This window comes from Arachis stenosperma, chromosome 5, assembly GCF_014773155.1.
Source record: "Arachis stenosperma cultivar V10309 chromosome 5, arast.V10309.gnm1.PFL2, whole genome shotgun sequence".
Lineage (NCBI taxonomy): Eukaryota > Viridiplantae > Streptophyta > Magnoliopsida > Fabales > Fabaceae > Arachis > Arachis stenosperma.
The window spans coordinates 11,744,398-11,767,913 of record NC_080381.1 but is presented as its reverse complement, the minus strand read 5'-3'; the positions used below and the strand labels follow the sequence as shown (position 1 = coordinate 11,767,913).

General features: G+C 37.6%; 3 protein-coding genes across 3 annotated transcripts; 2 read left to right on the top strand and 1 right to left on the bottom strand.

Moving 5' to 3' along the window:
- The first annotated feature begins 11,365 nt into the window (after positions 1-11,365).
- Positions 11,366-16,034, top strand: LOC130979912 (uncharacterized). Its single transcript, XM_057903458.1, has 8 exons — positions 11,366-11,765; positions 12,077-12,172; positions 12,619-12,729; positions 13,312-13,621; positions 13,714-13,804; positions 13,953-14,298; positions 14,767-14,915; positions 15,159-16,034. Exons 1-8 carry the CDS (start codon positions 11,487-11,489, stop codon positions 15,670-15,672), a joined length of 1,896 nt encoding a protein of 631 aa, XP_057759441.1. The 5' UTR covers positions 11,366-11,486; the 3' UTR covers positions 15,673-16,034.
- A 522-nt stretch (positions 16,035-16,556) lies between these two features.
- On the top strand, positions 16,557-18,662 carry LOC130979913 (uncharacterized). The gene is made up of 3 exons (XM_057903459.1): positions 16,557-16,863; positions 17,294-17,397; positions 17,547-18,662. Exons 1-3 carry the CDS (start codon positions 16,655-16,657, stop codon positions 18,356-18,358), a joined length of 1,125 nt encoding a protein of 374 aa, XP_057759442.1. The 5' UTR covers positions 16,557-16,654; the 3' UTR covers positions 18,359-18,662.
- Positions 18,663-20,258: 1,596 nt separating this feature from the next.
- Positions 20,259-23,301, bottom strand: LOC130979914 (zinc-finger homeodomain protein 6-like). Its single transcript, XM_057903460.1, has one exon. The coding sequence runs from the start codon at positions 22,550-22,552 to the stop codon at positions 21,476-21,478; it is 1,077 nt and encodes a 358-aa protein (XP_057759443.1). The 5' UTR covers positions 22,553-23,301; the 3' UTR covers positions 20,259-21,475.
- Between the last annotated feature and the right edge of the window lie 215 nt (positions 23,302-23,516).

Here is a 23,516-nt window from a genome sequence, read left to right as displayed (position 1 = left end):
CATGGCAAGCTCGTGTAGGGTTTCACTGTTGTCAGCAGCTACCTCCCATCCTCTCATTGGAAACGATTGCATATGCTCTGGTCACAGCATAGCGGAATCCATATGTCGGTTCTCAATCAGATCGGAATAGAATCCATTGATTCTTTTGGCGTCTGTCACTAACGCCCCACCCTCAGGAGTTTGAAGCACGTCACAGTCATTCAATCATTGAATCCTACTCAGAATACCACAGACAAGGTTTAGACCTTCCGGATTCTCTTGAATGCTGCCATCAGGTCCTGCCTATACCACGAGGATTCCGATTAAAGAATCCAAGAGATATTCACTAAGCCTCGAAGCTTGTAGAACAGAGTGGTTGTCAGTCACCCTTGTTCATGGGTGAGAATGATGATGAGTGTCACGGATCATCACATTCATCAAGTTGAAGAACAAGTGATATCTTGGATAAAGAACAAGCGGAATTGAATGGAAGAACAATAGTAATTGCATTAATACTCGAGGTACAGCAGAGCTCCACACCTTAATCTATGGTGTGTAGAAACTCCACCGTTGAAAATACATAAGAACGAGGTCTAGGCATGGCCGTGAGGCCAGCCCTCAAATGATCTAAGAACTAGATGTCCCAAGATGATAAATACAATAGTAAAAGGTCCTACTTATAGAAAACTAGTAACCTAGGGTGTACAGAGGTGAGTAAATGACATAAAAATCCACTTCCGGGCCCACTTGGTGTGTGCTTGGGCTGAGCAATGAAGCATTTTTCGTGTAGAGACTCTTCTTGGCGTTTAACTCCAGCTTTTATGCCAGTTTGGGCGTTTAACTCCCATTTAGGTGCCAGTTCCGGCGTTTAACGCTGGGAATTCTGAGGGTGACTTTGAACGCCGGTTTGGGCCATCAAATCTTGGGCAAAGTATGGACTATCATATATTGCTGGAAAGCCCATGATGTCTACTTTCCAACGCCGTTGAGAGCGCGCCAATTGGGCTTCTGTAGCTCCAGAAAATCCACTTCGAATGCAGGGAGGTCAGAATCCAACAGCATCTGCAGTCCTTTTCAGTCTCTGAATCAGATTTTTGCTCAGGTCCCTCAATTTCAGCCAGAAAATACCTGAAATCACAGAAAAACACACAAACTCATAGTAAAGTCCAGAAAAGTAAATTTTAACTAAAAACTAATAAAAATATACTAAGAACTCAACTAAAACTACCAAAAACATACTAAAAACAATGCCAAAAAGCATACAAATTATCCGCTCATCACAACACCAAACTTAAATTGTTGCTTGTCCTCAAGCAACTGAAAATCAAATAAGATAAAAAGAAGAGAATATACTATAGACTCCAAATTATCAATGAAACTAAGCTCCAAATTAGATGAGCGGGACTAGTAGCTTTTTGCCTCCGAACAGTTTTGGCATCTCACTTTATCCTTTGAAATTCAGAATGATTGGCTTCTTTAGGAACTCCGAATCCGGATGGTGTTATTGATTCTCCTAGTTAAGTATGATGATTCTTGAACACAGCTACTTATTGAGTCTTGGTCGTGGCCCAAAGCACTCTGTCTTCCAGTATTACCACCGGATACATACATGCCACAGACACATAATTGGGTGAACCTTTTCAGATTGTGACTCAGCTTTGCTAAAGTCCCCAATTAGAGGTGTCCAGGGTTCTTAAGCACACTCTTATTGCCTTGGATCACAACTTTATTTCTTTCTTTTTCTTTCTTTTTCTCTTTTTTTTTTGTATTCACTGCTTTTTCTTGCTTCAAGAATCATTTTTATGATTTTTCAGATCCTCAGTAACATGTCTTCTTTTTCATCATTCTTTCAAGAGCCAACAATTTTAACATTCATGAACCACAAATTCAAAAGACATATGCACTGTTTAAGCATACATTCAGAAAACAACAAGTATTGTCACCACATCAAACTAATTAAGCTAGTTTTAAAGATGAATTTGAAATCCTGTACTTCTTGTTCTTTTGTGATAAAAGCAGTTTTCATTTAAGAAAGGTGATGGATTCATATTCATAGCTTTAAGGCATAGACACTAAGACACTAATGATCATAAGACACAAACATGGATAAACATAAAGCATAATTTTCGAAAAACAGAAGAATAAAGAACAAGGAGATTAAAGAACGGGTCCACCTTAGTGATGGCGGCTCTTTCTTTCTCTTGAAGATCCTATGGAGTGCTTGAGCTCCTCAATGTCTCTTCCTTGTCTTTGTTGCTCCTCTCTCATGATTCTTTGATCTTCTCTGATTTCATGGAGGAGGATGGCATGTTCTTGGTGCTCCACCCTTAGTTGTCCCATGTTGGAACTTAATTCTCCTAGGGAGGTGTTCAGTTGCTCCCAATAGTCTTGTGGAGGAAAGTGCATCCCTTGAGATATCTCAGGGATCTCATGATGAGAGGGGTCTCTTGTTTGCTCCATCTTCTTCTTAGTGATGGGCTTGAGGTCATGCCTTCTCAGTTGAACCGGCTTTGGATGCCATAAATGGTTATGGAAAAACAAAAAGCAATGCTTTTACCACACCAAACTTAAAAGGTTTGCTCGTCCTCGAGCAAAAGAAGAAAGAAGAGAGTAGAAGAAGAAGAAATGGAGGAGAGGGAGATGGCTTTGTGGTTCGGCCAAAAGAGGGGAAGAAGTGGTGTTTTATGAAGGATGGATGTGAGTGGTGAAGAAGAAGAGAGAGTGGTGGGGTTGTTTGGGGATCCTGTGGGGTCCACAGATCCTTAGGTGTCAAGGAAAAGTCATCCCTGCACCAAATGGCATCAAAATCCACGTTTTGAGCCATTTCTGGCGTTAAACGCCGGGCTGGTGCCCATTCCTGGCGTTTAACGCCAGGTTCTAGCCCTTTTCTGGCGTTTAACGCCAGTCTGGTGCCCCTTTCTGGCGTTAAACGCCCAGAATGGTGCCAGACTGGGCGTTAAACGCCCAACTGCTAGGCTTACTGGCGTTTAAACGCCAGCAGCTTCTTTCTCCAGGGTGTGCTGTTTTTCTTCCTGTTTTTCATTCTGTTTTTGCTTTTTCTTTTGATTTTGTGACTTCTCATGATCATCAACCTACAAAATAACAAAAAATAACAAAGGAGAATATATAAAATATAACATTGGGTTGCCTCCCAACAAGCGCTTCTTTAATGTCAGTAGCTTGACAGAGGGCTCTCATGGAGCCTCACAGATACTCAGAGCAATGTTGGAACCTCCCAACACCAAACTTAGAGTTTGAATGTGGGGGTTCAACACCAAACTTAGAGTTTGGTTGTGGCCTCCCAACACCAAACTTAGAGTTTGACTGTGGGGGCTCTGCTTGTCTCTGATTTGAGAGAAGCTCTTCATGCTTCCTCTCCATGGTGATAGAGGGATATCCTTGAGCCTTAAACACATGGGATTTTTCATTCACTTGAATGAACAGTTCACCTCTATCAACATCAATCACAGCCTTTGCTGTGGCTAGGAAGAGTCTGCCAAGGATGATGTTTTCATCCATGCACTTCCCAGTCTCTAGGACTATGAAATCAGTAGGGATGTAATGGTCCTCAATCTTCACCAAGACATCCTCCACAAGTCCATAAGCTTGTTTTCTTGAGTTGTCTGCCATCTCTAATGAGATTCTTGCAGCTTGTACCTCAAAGATCCCTAGCTTCTCCATCACTGAGAGAGGCATGAGGTTTACACTTGACCCTAAGTCACACAGAGCCTTCTTGAAGGTTATGGTGCCTATGGTACAAGGTATTGAAAACTTCCCAGGATCTTGTCTCTTTTGAGGTAATTTCTGCCTAAACAAGTCATCCAGTTCTTTGGTGAGCAAAGGGGGTTCATCCTCCCAAGTCTCATTTCCAAATAACTTGTCATTTAGCTTCATGATTGCTCCAAGGTATTTAGCAACTTGCTCTTCAGTGACATACTCATCCTTTTCAGAGGAAGAATACTCATCAGAGCTCATGAAGGGCAGAAGTAAGTCCAATGGAATCTCTATGGTCTCATTTTGAGCCTCAGATTCCCATGGTTCCTCATTGGGGAACTCTATGGAGGCTAGTGCACGCCCATTGAGGCCTTCCTCAGTGGCGTCCACTTCCTCTCTTTCCTCTCCAAATTCGGCCATGTTTATGGCTTTGCACTCCCCTTTTGGATTTTCTTCTGTATTGCTTGGGAGAGTATTTGGAGGGAGTTCAGTAATTTTCTTACTCAGCTGTCCCACTTGTGCCTCCAAATTTCTAATGGAGGACCTTGTTTCATTCATGAAACTTTGAGTGGTTTTGATTAGATCAGAGGCCATGGTTGCTAAGTCAGAGGGGTTCTGCTTAGGATTCTCTGTCTGTTGCTGAGAAGATGATGGAAAAGGTTTACCATTGCTAAACCTGTTTCTTCCACCATTATTGTTTGTATCTTTCCCAAGCTTCATAGAGGGATTCTCCATCCTTCTGTCTGAAGGTTTGGACTTCCACTCTAAGCTTACTCAATTTTTGAGGTGGAAAGAACTTTGCCAAGAAGGCATTGACCAGCTTTTTCCAAGAGTCCAGGCTTTCTTTAGGTTGTGAGTCCAACCATATTCTAGCTCTGTCTCTTACAGCAAAAGGGAATAGCATCAGTCTATAGACCTCAGGGTCTACCCCATTAGTCTTGATTGTGTCACAGATTTGCAAGAATTCAGCTAAGAACTGATGAGGATCTTCCATTGGAAGTCCATGGAACTTGCAATTCTGTTGCATTAGAGAAACTAATTGAGGCTTAAGCTCAAAGTTGTTTGCTCCAATGGCAGGGATAGAGATGCTTCTCCTATAAAAATCAGGAGTAGGTGCAGTGAAGTCACCCAGCACCTTCCTTGCATTGTTGGCATTGTTGTTGTTTTCGGCTGCCATGTGTTCTTCTTCCTTGAAGAATTCGTTCAGGTCCTCTAAAGAGAGTTGTGCTTTGGCTTCTCTTAGCTTTCTCTTCAAGGTCCTTTCAGGTTCAGGGTCAGCTTCAACAAGAATGCCTTGGTCTTTGTTCCTGCTCATATGAAAGAGAAGAGAACAAGAAAATATGGAATCCTCTATGTCACAGTATAGAGATTCCTTAAGGTGTCAGAGGAATAAAAATGGAAGACAGAGGTAGAAAATTTGAACTTATCAAAGAAGATGGAGTTCGAATTTTGCATTAAGGGATAGTGTTAGTCCATAAATAGAAGGATGTGAGAAGAAGGGAAGTAATTTTCGAAAATTAAGTAAAAGATTTTGAAAACATTTTTGAAAAACACTAATTGATTTTTGAAAATAAAAGTGGAAAAAAATCAAGTGATTTTTGAAAAAGATTTTGAAATTAGAAATAAAAAAGATTTGATTGAAAACTATTTTGAAAAAGATGTGGTTAAGAAGATATGATTGGTTTTAAAAAGATGTGTTTGAAAAGATATGATTTGAAAACAATTTTAAAAAGATATGGTTTAAAAACAATTTTAAAAAGATATGATTTGAAAATAATTTTAAAAAGATATGATTTGAAAATAATTTTAAAAGATATGATTTTTAAAAATTAATGACTTGCCTATCAAGAAAAGATATGATTCAAACATAAAACCTTCCTCAACAGAAGAGGCAAAAAATGTTCAATCAAATCATTAATTGTTAGTAAGTATCTTTGAAAAAGGAAAGAAATTGATTTTGAAAACATTTGATTGAAAAGATATGATTTGAAAAAGATTTGATTTTGAAAAACTTTGAAAACTTGAAAAAAAATTGATTTTGAAAACAAAATCTTCCCCCTTTGCCATCCTGGCGTTAAACGCCCAGAATGGTGCACATTCTGGCGTTTAACGCCCAAAATGCTACCCTTTTGGGCGTTAAACGCCCAACCAGGTACCCTGGCTGGCGTTTAAACGCCAGTCTGCCTTCTTTACTGGGCATTTTTGAATGCTCAGCCTTTTTTGTGTGATTCCTCTGCAGTATGTTCTGAATCTTCAATTCTCTGTATAATTGACTTGAAAAGACACAAATTAAAAATATTTTTGGATTTTTAATAATAAGGAATAATCAAAATGCAACTAAAATCAAATAACAATGCATGCAAGACACCAAACTTAGCAGTTTGTATACTACTGACACTATATGAGAAACAACAAAACACTCAAGTCAATAGAATTCAAAGATCAAAACAGGGAAATCATCAAGAACAACTTGAAGATTAATGAGGACACATGCATGAATGCAATAAGAACAGAAACATGCAATTGACACTAAAATTAAGATAAGACTCTAGACTCAAACAAGAAATATTTTTGGATTTTATGATTTTATAATTTTTTTGTGCTTTTTCGAAAATTAAAGAAAATAAAATAAAAGTATCAAAATTCTTAATGAGAATTCCAGGAATCATGCAATGTTAGTCTAAAGCTTTAGTCTAAAGGAATTAGACATAGCTAGCCAAGCTTCAGCAGGACATTGCATTCAAGAGCTAAATTGATGAGGATCAATCAGCTTAGGTGATGATAAGAACATCACTTTGAAACACTAGAATTCATTCTTAAGAACTCTGAAGAAAAATACCTAATCTAAGCAACAAGATGAACCGTCAGTTGTCCATACACAAGAACAATCCCCGGCAACGGCGCCAAAAACTTGGTGCACGAAATTGTGATCACTACAACTTCGCACAACTAACCAGCAAGTGCACTGGGTCGTCCAAGTAATACCTTACGCGAGTAAGGGTCGATCCCACGGAGATTGTTGGTATGAAGCAAGCTATGGTCACCTTGTAAATCTCAGTCAGGCAGACTCAAATGGGTGTAGATGATATATGAATAAAACATAAAGATAAAGATAGAGATACTTATGTATATCATTGGTGAGAGCTTCAGATAAGCGTATGAAGATGCCTTCCCTTCCGTCTCTCTGCTTTCCTACTGTCTTCATCCAATCCTTCTTACTCCTTTCCATGGCAAGCTCGTGTAGGGTTTCACTGTTGTCAGCAGCTACCTCCCATCCTCTCATTGGAAACGATTGCATATGCTCTGGTCACAGCATAGCGGAATCCATATGTCGGTTCTCAATCAGATCGGAATAGAATCCATTGATTCTTTTGGCGTCTGTCACTAACGCCCCACCCTCAGGAGTTTGAAGCACGCCACAGTCATTCAATCATTGAATCCTACTCAGAATACCACAGACAAGGTTTAGACCTTCCGGATTCTCTTGAATGCTGCCATCAGGTCCTGCCTATACCACGAGGATTCCGATTAAAGAATCCAAGAGATATTCACTAAGCCTCGAAGCTTGTAGAACAGAGTGGTTGTCAGTCACCCTTGTTCATGGGTGAGAATGATGATGAGTGTCACGGATCATCACATTCATCAAGTTGAAGAACAAGTGATATCTTGGATAAAGAACAAGCGGAATTGAATGGAAGAACAATAGTAATTGCATTAATACTCGAGGTACAGCAGAGCTCCACACCTTAATCTATGGTGTGTAGAAACTCCACCGTTGAAAATACATAAGAACGAGGTCTAGGCATGGCCGTGAGGCCAGCCCTCAAATGATCTAAGAACTAGATGTCCCAAGATGATAAATACAATAGTAAAAGGTCCTACTTATAGAAAACTAGTAACCTAGGGTGTACAGAGGTGAGTAAATGACATAAAAATCCACTTCCGGGCCCACTTGGTGTGTGCTTGGGCTGAGCAATGAAGCATTTTTCGTGTAGAGACTCTTCTTGGCGTTTAACTCCAGCTTTTATGCCAGTTTGGGCGTTTAACTCCCATTTAGGTGCCAGTTCCGGCGTTTAACGCTGGGAATTCTGAGGGTGACTTTGAACGCCGGTTTGGGCCATCAAATCTTGGGCAAAGTATGGACTATCATATATTGCTGGAAAGCCCATGATGTCTACTTTCCAACGCCGTTGAGAGCGCGCCAATTGGGCTTCTGTAGCTCCAGAAAATCCACTTCGAATGCAGGGAGGTCAGAATCCAACAGCATCTGCAGTCCTTTTCAGTCTCTGAATCAGATTTTTGCTCAGGTCCCTCAATTTCAGCCAGAAAATACCTGAAATCACAGAAAAACACACAAACTCATAGTAAAGTCCAGAAAAGTGAATTTTAACTAAAAACTAATAAAAATATACTAAGAACTCAACTAAAACTACCAAAAACATACTAAAAACAATGCCAAAAAGCATACAAATTATCCGCTCATCAGAAGGATATAGATGAAGTTGCATGGGCTCTCACCTCAAATGATTCTTTCAAGCTCAAGTCAGCATATACAACTCTTCAAGATATCTAAGTCGCCTCTAACAACATCTTTAACCTTGTTTGGAAATGGAAAAGGCAGGAACGCTCTTGTCTTTTCTTTGGTAGTTACATACGATGCAATCCTAACAAACTTGGAAAGAAAGAGGCGCCACTTGACGATGGATGATTTCTGTCCCATATACAGAAATAGTACAGAAATTATCCTTCATGTCTTACGTGATTGCTTTTTTGCTAAGAATGTTTGGCAGCATCTTTTACCGCGTGACCAAATTCCTTCCTTCCTTGACTCTGATCTTCAGAATTGTCTTTTCAATAACCTTTTAAAGAGGACTAATTGGTCCAACCTTTTAAGAACTACTGCTGTCCACTTTTGGTTTTGCTGCAACAAACTAGTTTTTGACAAAAAATTAATCTCTTCATCTTCATAAATTATCCAAATCAAAGCTAAGCATGAGGAGTATCTAAGAGTCATGAATCTCCACTGGAGGTAAAATAAAACTGCTACAGACTCCAACACCTTTATTCGATGGCTCCCCCCTCAAAAGGGTGAGATTAAACTAAATGAAGACGGGTTATTCTTTGTTAATAAGAATAGTACAGCTTGTAAATGAGTCTTTAGAGATTTGGGTAGATATATCATTAGATACTCTTGTAATCTTGGCAGTTGCTCTATTATGCATGTGGAGTTGTGGGGAGTTGCAAGAGGTCTCCAGATTGCTACGTCCAACAGATTCCAATGCATTGTTGTTGAAGCAGATTTTACCTCTACCCTCAATTTCGTGAAGAATTGATATGCTACAACTTATCTCTGTGCTTCAATTCTAGCGGATATCAACATCCATGCGGCTTGTCTCTTTCTTTCTGGTTGGTCTCATACTATTGGGGAGGCAAATTATGTTACAGACATTCTTGCCAAAAAAGGATAAAATCTTCTCTTTGGTATTCACTTTTTTGAAGCACCCCCTCCTAATATTAGATTGACTCTTAATATGGATTGTATTGGTCTTTTTCATTCTAGGAGTTCCTAGTTTTTTCCTTTTTTTTTCTTTGTGTGTTGGGGTCTCTCATCCCTTACTTCATATAAAAAAAATTTTTGAATAGCATTAAATCCAACATATTCATGAGTCCATAATATGGTGAAATTAAATGTCCTAGTAATAAATCAATTTGGGTTCGTTAAATGTCAGCTTACTCGTCCGCTTAAACAAGTGTCAGGAGTTCAAATTCCGCTTTGTACATGCAGCAACTCATTGACTAGCGACATACCTTTAAATAGAGCAATTGATCTTTGATCTGTCAGATTGAAAAATACCGTGGACAAAAAAAATGTCCTAATAATTATATTTTATTGCATACAAGAAAGTTTTTTATTAATTACTCTTTTACTATTTATATTTTTATCGCATTCTATAACACACAATCAAATTAGCAATATAATTAAAATTTATCAATCTAATCTAAATAATAGTTAAAAAAACAAATTCAGTACTTGACAATTTCTCATGAGAATGATACTTTACTCATTATTTTATTATTTAAAATGGATTATGTGCTTGCTAATTAGTGTTATATTCAAAGCACATAAGAAAACTTCTAACTATTTCTTCTAACAAATAACATAATATAATTTAGAGCTAATTAACTGAATTAGTTATGACATAAACTAACTAATGACTATAGCTACTGTATTTTGTGAGAAATGAGCTAGGTCACACTCTTCCTCTAGTTTAGATTGTATAAATTCATCAATCTAAACTTAATAATGTTAGAAAAAAACGATTCTTAGTGGCAGAGATTTTGTGAGAAAGTCTATAAACTAATTCTTTAGCTTACTGACATGAGATTAATCAAACCCAAAAGAAACTTTTTTACAGTGCGATAGTTCACTTGTATATGCTTAGTGCATTTATGGAAAATTAAATGGTTGGTTATATGAATAGATGAGTGATTGTCGCAAAAAATGGTGATGAATTTCTATAATAAAAAACTTGTGAAAGATATAAAAAAAATTATCTATTTTTTATTTTTATGTTTTTGTTTAAACTACGATTATGATTGAGGGAAAGGTTGTTAAAGTGATTTAATTTTTTTATTTAAGGAATATTTTCTTTTTTTGTAATTGCTTTTATTTTTTTATAATTTATTTTTCCCTTAAAAATAATTAATGTCAAGTGTATAGGTGATTTTTAACTAGATGTTCGACTAAGTTAGATATTAAAACTACACAAAATTTGTTATATGTTAAAATAAATATGATAGGATGAGATTTGTTGGTTAATGGTTAATTAATATTAAGACATATTGCACGATCTTGAACACACTTCAACACTATCGTGCCGGTACTCGAATTTATTCAACCTCTTGAGCTAAGTCTAACTCAGTCTAACCCTTAATATTTAGCAAAAAAACTAAGAACATAAGAGAACACAAGAAAAATGAAATTTTGGTGGAAAAAACACTTTATTACTCAAGTGTTGGTTACAAATGATTCACACATAATTCACACTAACTCTCACCTTTTATTTATAGCCATCTACCTCCTTAATGAATGGTTAAGATTAAATCTAACCAATAGTTTATATTAATTATCTAAAACCTTCATTACAAATATCTATCCTATTATAACTTTCTAAATACTTTTAGATTATTCCATACTACTCTTCATACTCCTTCATACATCCACACTCTTTTAAAATATTCTATGACTTTTCAGAGTCTTTTAAAACATTCTAGAATATTCTACGACCTTCTAGAATATTCTAAAATGTTCTGAAACTATCTAGAGTATTCTCATGTTAAATCTAATCTTCTAAAATTTACTGGACAATATGCTCCTCATATTTAAAATTAGAAAATTCAAAATATGTTGTTTTCCTCCAAGGAAGAAGGCCACAGCCAACCGGCAAGAAGCCCATTTCTACCGCCACGTTGCCTGGGCCACCCTTCAAGTCGCTAGTAGTTTCTAGTTTGATCTGTTTTTCCATCTTTCAGAACAAGAATACCCAGTGACCATAAAGACAAGAATACCCAAAACAAAAATTACTATAAATAATAAATAAATAAATAAATAATAGAGGTTTGGGTAAAACGACAGTCGTTTCAAGAGTTTAAATTGCTAACCAGTAACCACGCCACCAAACCTTCTTCTATTTCCCATTTCCGTTTAAAACCCTAGCAATAGGGGTTTAAGCTAACGCCACGCAGTGGACAGGGCTCGTAGATGATCCATTTCCAAGGCGCATTCTGAAGCCATGGCAGCTGCTAGGTTAACCACTTGCGCCGCGGTGGCAGCCGCGGTGGCTTCCATGTCATCGCTTTCCGATCGCGCCGCCCACGCCGATTCTTCTTTTCGCTTCCCGTTCTTCTCTTCTTCACCTTCCAATTCCCCTTCGCCGTCCGACCCTGCTTCCGATTCTAAGACGGAGAAGCCTCCCCCCAATGAACCTAACAAGTCCGGCTTCGACCCGGAATCGTTAGAAAGAGGAGCCAAAGCCCTCCGTGAAATCAATAGTTCTCCCTACTCTAAACAGGTTATTTACTTTTTTGTTTTTTGTTTTAGTTTCTGAATTCAATCTGCGTTGTAGCTTCATTTTGCATGGGAACGGTAGGAATAGAACAAAAGTTTTTTTGCTTATTTCTTCTTTTCATGTGGTCTTCTTTTAGTAACGCTTTCATGTGTTGTAATTCTGCCTTGGAAATGCATGAAGGAAAAAAGTCAAAATAAAAGTGATAGTCGATAAAGATATGGAGCTTGTCCATATTTTGTTCACAGGTTGATGATTCGGTAAATTTTGATGGCATAGATTGTAGTTTGCTAATATATTTCGGGGTTGTTTTGCAGGTGTTTGACTTAATGCGAAAGCAGGAACAAACTCGCCTTGCTGAGTTAGATGCTGAGAAAGTTTATTTTGAACTTATTCAATCCCAAGGAGATATTGTGAGTGATATCACTGATTTATCATAGCAAAGTTTTGATATCTTTTATTTTTAAGATGAGTTTAATAGTTGGCTCATATTCATTCTTATCATCGTTACTCTTTGATTCAGCTGTAGGAATTTGTTTGTGTTAGTCTCATTGTCATTCTGTTATTTTATTGTTTAGCCACTAATATAATTTTACCTACATCTTTTTAAGCAAATGGGACAATGGATAAAACTAGAATTGAGGAACTAGCATAAATCTCCATAATAGAATTTATTTATTTGTCTAAAAACATTGTTTATGATAAAAGCATATGGCATTGTTTGATTCATGGTCGACTATACCTTTTAATACCCTTGAATGCTTTTGATGTTCAGAGTATAAGGGATCACTATGGTGCATACTGCATACTTGTGTAAGTTTCAATCTTGTCTTGGTGTGTGAGCAAATTTTCATTACAGGAAAGGCAGCAGAAAATGGCTGAAGAACAGCGAAATCTAATGCAAGAGCAAGCTCAGGAACAGGCCCAGGTGCTGCGATATCAAGATGAATTGGCAAGGAAAAGAATGCAGGTGCGGGCTTAATAAATGACAACAATATACTATTTCATATAATGTAAATTTATAATGCATTGAAAACTAATCCGTTTTTTCTTATTAAGTACCTAGTTTTAATTATTCACGCAAGTAGTTTATAAAATTTTATAAATGGACAGTTAATAGAAAATGGAGGGAGTAACATTTAAATATATTTTATACCACATGATAAATGCATAATAGCTTTGGAAATGGTATAGATGATTAGAAGATATGTGCAGACTGCAGAATCATGTCACCTTCCAATTTCTCCCCTCTTTTGCTCAAGGCACAATATAGTTTTTCCCTAATGTGAACATACTGTTCTGGAATTAACATCAACTAAAGAAACATATGACCTTGGTTAGTAATTAGCTTTGACAAGTTCTGAATGTATCACCCTCCCTATCTTGGTGATCAAAACAATACTAATAGGAATGATGCAGAAATTTCTGTAGCGTGTTGCCGTGTTCCCACTATCAGTGAATATTCCCAAAGGCCATAGCTTCTCCATCTGTGAAATTCTGTTAAATTGAAATCTTCTGCGTTAAAGAGTTATTGACACGTTCCCTTTCACAGACAGATCATGAAGCTCAAAGGCGACACAATGTTGAATTGGTTAAGATGCAAGAGGATTCTTCTGTAAGAAAGGAGCAGGTAAGACGTGCTACTGAAGAACGGATTCAATCTCAGCAGCGTCAGACTGAGAGAGAGCGTGCTGAGATAGAAAGAGAAACTATTAGAGTTAAAGCAATGGCAGAGGCTGAAGGTCGAGCGCATGAAGCAAAATTGACTGAGGATCATAAAAGGAGAATGCTTATGGACCGGATGCAGGGTGAAAGAGATAAATGGCTTGCTGCGATCAACACAACCTTTGGTCATATTGAAGGTATGCAACTGTTAAACCTTTTGGGAATTATATCAGATTAAGAAACAAAAAATTGGTGCTATAACCACTGTTGATCTACTTGCAAAGTGCAGGTGGTTTAAGGGCCTTATTGACTGATAGGGACAAATTGGTTATGACTGTTGGGGGAGCTACTGCATTAGCTGCAGGAGTATATACAACTAGGTACTATGTTCTTTTTATTTTTGCACTTGATTTTTGTTCCGACTTCGGTTATTTGTGGCACACTGACACATGCTTATATTTATCAGAATACAGGAATATGTTGAAAATGACATCTGATTATATTTCATTGTGATTTCTTTGTTAACAGAGAAGGTGCTAAAGTTACATGGGGCTATATAAATCGGATTTTGGGGCAGCCATCATTGATCCGGGAATCATCCATGGCAAAGTTTCCAGGCTCAAGAATCATATCTCAAGCCAAAAATAGAGTTTTCAATTATAGTACTATGGCCAGGGCAGAAAAGCCTGTTGAGAGTCAAAATGGTGGTCTTGGAAATGTAATCCTCCATCCATCATTGCAGAAAAGAATAGAGCATCTTGCTCGGGCAACATCAAATACCAAGGCTCATCAGGCACCATTCCGCAACATGCTTTTCTACGGGCCTCCTGGGACTGGTAAAACCATGGTTGCAAGGGAAATAGCTAGGAAATCGGTACGCGGTTTAGTTATTTTTGTGTCAACCATATATGTATTATTTTATCTGTTTACTTCTTTCTTGTGAGAATCTGACATGATTTATGAATTAGCATTCTGTGTTCAGATGTGTATGAATGGACAACTCAGTTGATAATTGCAAATTCGGTTTTATAGTTGCACTGTTTGTGAATTTGTCTTCTCTTGGTAGCGTTTTCCATAACTTTGTATTTTATTTATTTATTTTTTTCGTGGATATTACATTCCAAGCACAAGGTGGTCAAAAGAGATCTATGTGTGAACTTTCTCATTATAGACATAATATATGATAGGACTCAATTTAGCCAACTCCCACCTAGTAGGATAAGGTTTTGTTGCCGTTATTGTTGGACATACATGTCAAGGTTCTTTGTAAGTACTTTATTTGCATATATCTTTTAGTATGTGTCTTGTAACTACTGTTGACAACTTCAATTTTTCTGTGAAGGGTTTGGATTATGCTATGATGACTGGAGGAGATGTTGCACCTTTGGGCCCACAGGCTGTTACCAAAATTCATGAGATATTTGATTGGGCCAAGAAATCAAGAAAAGGTTTATTGCTTTTCATTGACGAGGCCGATGCTTTCCTGTGCGAGTAAGTTTTGGAGAGGTTAAAATGCAGTTTGATGATTATAGCTGTATTGCAATGTAACAGGGTAGTTTAACTTGTTTGGTTGCATGTAGTTAATCTAATACGTGATAAATTTAAATAACTAAATATTAAATTATGGCAGTCCGAGTTGAATATTTTTTGTGCATTTATACAATTGATGTTGTGAGTTGGATGATAATTATACTGCAGTAATTATTTAACGACTATTATTTTGATTGAATGCAGGCGTAACAGCACCCACATGAGTGAAGCTCAACGAAGTGCACTAAACGCATTGCTTTTCAGAACTGGTGATCAGTCTAGAGACATTGTACTTGTCCTTGCCACCAACAGACCCGGTGATCTTGATAGTGCAGTCACTGATCGCATCGACGAAGTGATTGAATTCCCCCTCCCTGGAGAGGAGGAACGTCTAAAATTATTGAAGCTCTATTTGAACAAATATATATGTACTGACAATAATGGCTCCAAGAAAGGCGTGTTGCTAAAGCAGACCCAGAAGATTACGGTAAAAGATTTATCCGAGGATGTGCTAAGAGAGGCTGCCAAGAAAACAGAGGGATTTTCTGGGCGCGAGATAGCCAAACTTGTGGCCGGTGTCCAAGCTGCTGTTTATGGGCGCCCAGACTGCACCTTGGATTCTCAGTTGTTCAAAGAAATCGTAGATTATAAAGTGGTGGAACATCATCAGCGATTAAAACTGGCAGCTGAAGGTGGCATTCCTGACCAAACGCAGTGACTTTCTTCATTGATCTGAATCCCATTGCGACTATCCCTAGAAGTTCTGTCTTGTGATTTCTACCAGTATATTTTTGACCGACGGGGAATGTTCATTCATTAAAATATTTGTTACCTAGATGCATTTTGTAAGCCAAGTTTAGTGGATGTCTCAGAAATGTACGTGTTCTCTTCATGCTATGGAGTAAGAAACCAGGCCTCGGGAGTGTAGCATGATACCAGGCCTTTGATAGCGAACGAGCTCGTTGCCTTCTAGATTATTTGAACCAAATATAGTCAAAATTGTAGTTTGTAACTCGCATAGTTTTGCGATGAATTGATTTATGTTGAGGTCTAATAAATAAGATTCTAAAAAATTAAATTGCGAAATATTTATATCTTTTTCTTTAACATGAAAAACTAAATTTTCATAGTATGTATGTAGAACAAAACCAAGCATGGGAAGCGAAATACGCACGGTGTCACCGTAGCTGACAGCATAATCATATAACTTTTTCTTATCTTGTTTGATGTACTTAGGGCATATTTATTTGTTCTTTCGTATAAAGTATTTATATAAATCAAACATGATATACATAAAAAAGTAAATATAGATTTCGAATAAAACTAAATTTTTTTTCTTATTTGTCAAATTATAAAAAGTATAACCATACGTAAAATTTTACCGTATAAAAAATATATATATATAAATTAAAAAATTATATTTGAGCGTAGTTAAGTTGGAGAAAAGCGGTGTCGTAGGAGGAGGCAACCCGTTAAAAAGAATAGAAAGTTAGAAACCAATGAGATTGGCCGCCTTGCGGACCATGCGGGCTCCCAACACGTGGCAAAAGCTGGCGCCGTTCACCCTCTATCTTCGGCCACATGTCCCTTGACTTCCTGCATTCCGCGAACCGCCTCTACCATTTCGAACATCTTAAAGACCTCAAAGGGAAAAAAATCTACATTCATCGAGTCAAAGAGGGAAAGAATAGAAGAAGAAAATGATAAGCATGAAGGTATTGTATGTGGTGGTTGCATGTGTGGTCATGTGTGTAGGAATGTGCAGGGGTTGGAGTGATGTTGATATTGTTGTTGTTGAAGACGCTAGAGCCACAGCAGAGGATGCCAAGCGTTTTGCTCAAGATGCATTCTACGATGCCAAGGAAAAGACCGGTTCTCTCGCTGATTGGGCTCAACACAAGTTCTCTGAGTAATCCTTCTTCCCCTTCTTTTAATTCATCCTAATCATCCATCTCATTTTAGTTAATTAATTAATAGCTAGTACAACTTCTGTGTTTTAATTTTTTTCATTTGATCTTACATATTCCATGCATTTAATCAGGTCACCTCAAATGATTTGTATGGTGTGAAGTTAGTTATTATTCATTTCCAGCATGTTTGACAAATTCGCATTGAGTAACATTCTAACATGATTCTTTTTTATTAAATCACAAAGTGAAACTTTTTGCTTTTTCATTTGGCCTCATTCCATCATTTGAAGTAGATGGCCAATCCTCAATAGTGCAATTCAAATTGAGACGACTGGCTTGGGCGGGTTTATGCTGCATAGTGCTTAGATCAAGCCAAACTTTACATTTTATCATTTCATTATTTTCACTAGTCTTCAATTATTGTATCAGAAATTGGTCAGAAAATGATCTTGGACAAGTGGCTAATGACATGAAGTATAAAGCTGAAGATGCTGCCTCGAGGGCCACAGAGTCATTCAAATCTGCAGCATCCGGTATTTGCTCGATCTTTGCACTTTCTTTTTATGATTCTATTGTGAATTCAACTTTCATGCAATCATCATATTGTGCTACATAGTATATAGTATATATGGTTAAGTCTCTCACACTTAATCCTGGAATGGCCTTTGTCTTGTTTATATAGGAGCTTCAGAGTATGCATCTCAAAGGGTAGCAGATGCTAGGGAAGCAGTTTCAGGAGCCATGGGGTATGGAAGGGAAAACGCTGGCCAGGCTTATGACGGAGATGGCGAGATCATCAGAATGCCAACAGATAGAGAAACTGATGCAAATATCATGATGCAAGAAGCCATGGGTAATGCCAGAGAAAGAATGGCAGATACCTATGAGAATGCTAAGCAGACGATGTACTCCGCGTCGGACAAGGCTTCAACCATGGCACAAAATGCTAAAGATAACATGGCCGAGTCCATGAGTTATGGAAGAGATAGAGCAGCCAATGCATATGAGGAGGGTAAGCAGAAAATGAACATGGCTTCGGATATGATGTCAGAAAAATTGTATGATGCCAAGGACTCAATGGGTGGGGCAGTGGAATATGCCAAGGACAAAGCAAACAATGCTTATGATGGAACCAGAGAGAGAATGAAGATGGCTTCACAGAGAACCTATGATGTAAAGAATAAAGTAAAAGGAGCAATGGAGTATGGAAGAGATAACGTAGGCGATGCCTATGATGGAGCCAAGGAGCAAATGAACATGGTTGGAGATAGGGCCTATGATGCTAGAGACAAGATGGGTGGGGCAATGGAATATGGAAGACAAAAAATGGCAGAAACTTTTGACCAAGCTAAGCAAGAAGTTGGTCAGGCATACCAGTCAGCAAAGGACACCATGTCCAGGGAGGCCAAGGATCGTTACGAAGCTGCCAAGGAGAAAGTTTCAGATGCCACAGCGAATCTTGGAGCTTCCATGAGGAACACCCAATATCTATGAGGGTATGTTAAGTTCCCTACATAAAAATATAAGAATGTGTCTTTCGGTTAGTCTTTTGTCTTTTTCTGCTAAGCTATCGAGTACTATTTTCTTCTTGTAATGTGTTTGTTTTGTCAAGAGATGCAAAAGCACTTATTAAACTCTTTCCTTATGAAAATGGGAACACAAGTCATGTGTTCTTGTCCCTAATGGTAGGAGATGTATTAGTGTAAATTCACACGGGTTTTGCACTTTGCAGCCCACTATAGGCTATGTATCTAGACTGAGATAATATTGTGCAGTTAGTGTATCCTGACTTTGATTATGTTGCTGGGCCCCTTTATTAACATGCGTGATGCGTGATTTGTCATATTTGTTATAATGAGAGCATAATCATCATATGAACGATGCATGGTGTTATTAGAGGCAATCCCATCTCCTGTAAGGCTGTAACTATGGTTGTATTAATTATATTGATTAGTGGTTTTCCATAATTTATTGGTGGTCCACAATCCACACCCCTCCATGAGTCGGCTATATATGTGATGTACGGACCTGCTTTCATAATATATCTTATACAATTGTTCGATTCTTGATAGTTTCATGGTCAGATGTTTACTCCCTTAATTAATGGAGTTTGTGGCTCAATAGCTAGACGCTCATCAATATCTTACCCATCCAAAGAATAGTGGCCAAGTAACTACTAGGTTAGAGTAAGATGGGAAACTTTGCACGAAGCATGGGCATGATCCCTAGCTTATATTATTATTATTATTATGGACCAGAATACCAGATCATCATGTTGCAAACCTGTTACTGGTATTCCATTAGATATCTCTAGATCACTTAAACTGATCTGGCTATTAGGTGAAGGTGTTTGACATCTAGAATTTTATTTTATTTTATATTTTTTTAAATATTAAAGAAGACTAGTGACTATTAATGCTAAGGAGTCAATATTTTTAGTGGAAAAAGTAGTGTTTTCCTAATACTAATTCAAATACAAAGTAAAAATAACACACTGACAAATATTGGTCACTTATACGACCTCTATATGACTTGGTTTGAGTGCACTGAAATGTATGTGTACTCGTATATTTTTCTTTTATTTCAGAACAAGGAGAAACGAGATTATTGGATGTTGGTTAAATATCTATGGAATGCATGACTAAGTTTATTGGTTTTCATGATTATTAGAGTTTCAGTTATCCTGGCATTTTCTTACAAAACCCTCATGAATGTAGCCCTCAGTGCAAGCCTTCTTAATTAGCTAAACAATTAATAACCTCAATTTATACATCAGCCTTATTTTTTCTCTTTCCCATGAGTCTTCGTCATGATAATTTTTTCATATTGCTTTAATTTTAATTGCTGGGTGCACTACATTCTGCTACAGTCTACACAGTATAGTTATTTCTTTAGTAATTAACATTCGCGGCTTGTGTTGGCCATGCTCAAGTTTTACTTTGACTTTTATTTATCAAGAATCTTTTATCTAACACATTAAAACATATGAATTTTTTTTATTAACATATGTTGTTTTCGATCTAAATTACAACAATAATATTTAGCCTTATGTTTATCGGTTCTCTATTTTCAGATATATTGAAAAAATTGAAGCAAGTAATGAACTTGCAAGATAAAAAATAAAAACCAAGTCCGTCCTTGTATTTTGAAACTTGAACATAGATCAAGTTTGATATCATTTTATGCAAAGTACAAGCATATATCCTCTTGAATTTGCAAGATTTTTATTTTAGAAAATAAAGTGAGATTTTTTATTATTGAATATTTTTTCTCTCATATTTTTTTTTCTCTCCTATAAAATTACTGATGATAGATCATACTTTACCTTCTAAAATAAAATTTAAAATTTAAAAAATCCAAATCCTATTTTTTTTTTCATACAATGTTTCTCTAGGATTAGGAGCAAGAATGCTTCCGACAAATTCAAAGGATTCAGTTGACTGGAACTAGGGCATCCATTAGAGACGAACCGTGGTCCATATACATTATTGTGACTCCGATCTACGTACGATGCAGATTTTCCTCAAATCTACATGAAAGCTAAGACAATTACCTCTTTTTGATCCTTCATATTTCTGTTTTAAACAAAATTCCAAAGAAACTTCTTTTCTTTTTTGTGGTGGTTAGTGGTTACAAAACCATAAGCTACTTTAATTTACATATGCAGATATATACAGCGTAGTACAGATTCAGCTATTCTCAAATTAAAGGGTGAACATTATTGGACATCCTTGATGTTCCTTTGTGATGATTTAATTATATGCACCTGGCATAGGGTCCTAGCTTATTCGGATAGAGACAATAGTGAATGCAACACTACTACATATTGATATCTATTTAGTGATGGAAAAGTGAATTTGAGAAAATAGCGGGTACTGTCTCCTAATTCATTCATTCCTCATCATGTGTATGAGTCGGTGTCCCCCATATGAAACGACAAATTTGCGGTATCACTGTGGGGATCCTATCTTTCTCTCATCAATTTTTCATTTATCGCGAAACCCACGGTTACATGATTGAAATTCAAAAAGCTAGGATTATTATGCATGAAATATCGTTACGCCTAGCCTAAGCAGCTTATAACAAACAACGTAATGATATATACGCTTTGTTTTAGTTCACCATCTCTCTCTTTTTTTTTTTCTTTTTTCTTTTTATTTCTCCCTCGCTTTGCCGGAGGAAAAAAGTGACCTTCCAAAAGGGAAGAGGTGAGTGAGAAACTGAGAATTTAATTTAACTAATTATTATTGCATCCATGATCCATGCATATTTTGTTGGCTGCATATGAATGATGATGATGATGGAAGTAATTGATTGAATAGGAGCATACAGAATTGATATATAAAAATGGAAAGTCATATGTGGCTGCTTTGAAAGTTTGAATTCCATGTATCTAGGGTGGGTAGCTAGCTAAGCTAACTTGCTCTGTTTAATTTGAATATGCACATCTTCTAAATGATCTATATAGTTATTCACTAATAAAAATGAAAATCATTTTTCAATTCTAATTCTTTCTTTGGTTCTTATTTGTTATGCAAAGAACAAGAAAAGATGAAGAGAGGACAAGAAAACAAAACAAGTAATTCCTCTAATAAACAATGATTGTTTTGCTTACGTGTGCTGCTGCTGTTGTTTCTTGATAGCTTGCTTGTTGTTGTGCATCCAAACCTTGAAAACTTGCCTCTTCACACCAACTTGAGAACAAAACTGCTGCACTTCTTGCTCATCGTGTTTCTGAATCTTCCACCCGAGCTTCTCAGCGAACTCCATCATTCTATCTTTCTGCTGCTGTGTGAACTTTGTCCTGAACCTCTTCTTTGACGCTGATGCTTGCTGCACTGAGAATTGTCCTCCTAATGCGTTTGACTGATGATGGAACATGTTCAGATCTTCGCTAGAGGATTCCGCCGCTCCTCCTCCTCCTCCTCCTCCGAACGCCATCATCACCGGCTGAACCGATGGTGGAGCAGCAGCGGCAATAGCATGAGAGAATCTTTGATGATGAAGGGATGAAGATGGTGGTGGTGTGTGGAACTGAAGAAGATGATGAGTGCTGTGACCGTTGTGCTTGTTGTTGTTGGGGTAATAGTTGTGATGCTGTTGAGGAGCGGAGCCTTCAACCTCTCTACGGTGGAAGTTACGGTGGCACTCACAAGCGGCGCACCGGAGTGATTCCGGGGTGCCTTCTTCTCCGCTTGGCATGAACTCTCCACAACCATCAACCACATGGCTCCCCATGCTGGCTGCGTGGTTTCTCAGACATTCTCTGTACCTTGCTAATGCTGTGGCGGTTGTTGCAGCTGCTTGTGGTGGTGGCGGCGGCGGCTGCGGTGCTGTTGTGGCAACAGGAGACGAGGTTAGATCTGGATCTGAGGTTGGTCTTAGAGATTGTTGGTTGGGTGGCTGAAGATGAGGATAAAGATGATGTTGATGGTGGTGGTTGTGGTTTGGAGGATCATGGTGGTGGAAGACTAATGAGCGAGTTTGAGATGGTTGGTGAGTTGTTTCAGAAGCTCCAACCACAGTTGGAGAAGACAACTTTGAAGAAGTTGAAGAAGAAGAATCCCTGTTATTGTTGTTGTTTGGAACAACAACACTATAACTACCCAAAGTGGTTGTTGTTGTTGTTGCTGTTGCTGTTATTGTTGCCATCTCTAATTCCTTATCCTCTTCCTCTCTTCTTTCCATCAAATATTATTGCTTCCTTTTCCTTAATTTGCAGCTGATGGCATGGATCTAATTTAGCCACCCTTGATCCGCACACTTAAACCATCATCATCTCTTCATGACCTTTTCTTTTTTCAAATTTAACTATGGTTGTGGATGGATCTTGCTGTTTGTTGTTGTACCCTAATTCATCCCATCTAATCTACTCCAAGAGGGAGGAAGCTCAAATCTCAATCAAGGATGATATAATTACTTACAACTATTCTTTTTTTCTTAGCTTATTGTTCTGATATTGACGTTCTGGGAGCTAATATTAATCCCACCAACCAATTCTCACTAATCACAATCCTAATCTTCTAAGCAAGTGATTTAACTGTTTATATAGCAGCCGCACACAATTGCCTAATAATATTTATTTAGAGAACAAAAAAATAACTAGCATAGGAAAAGGACAAAAGAAGCATACATTATACATAGACTAAATGGCATAAGCAGGGTCCCTAGCTAGCTGAGAAGAACCTAATATAATATATAATAATATACTAGTATATAAGACTCACCTCCGCAACTTAAATTATTAATCTTATAGATAGAACTACAAGATTTGATTTGATTTGATGAATAAGAATAAGCTCGGGTATTTGCACCAGCAACAACAGCAACAGCTTGGGAGAGAGAGTGAGAATGAAGTTAATAAACAGATTGATTAGGAAAAGGCATATGTGGTGTTATTATTCTTAATCTTTGATTTGATGAGAAATAAATGGTAGAAGGGGGTATGTATTTGTTTCCTACCAGCCATCCAAGGCCATAAGAATTAAGAAAGAAAGGAACACACCGCACTCAGAATTGAATTTAGTGGGGGGAAGAATAATAGAGAGCTTGTCTTTGCAGAACAACCGACAAGGGCATGTTGGTCCTCTCTCTCTCTCTCTCTCTTTCTCACACCCTGCACTCCACTGCACGCACGCACCCTGACCCATGG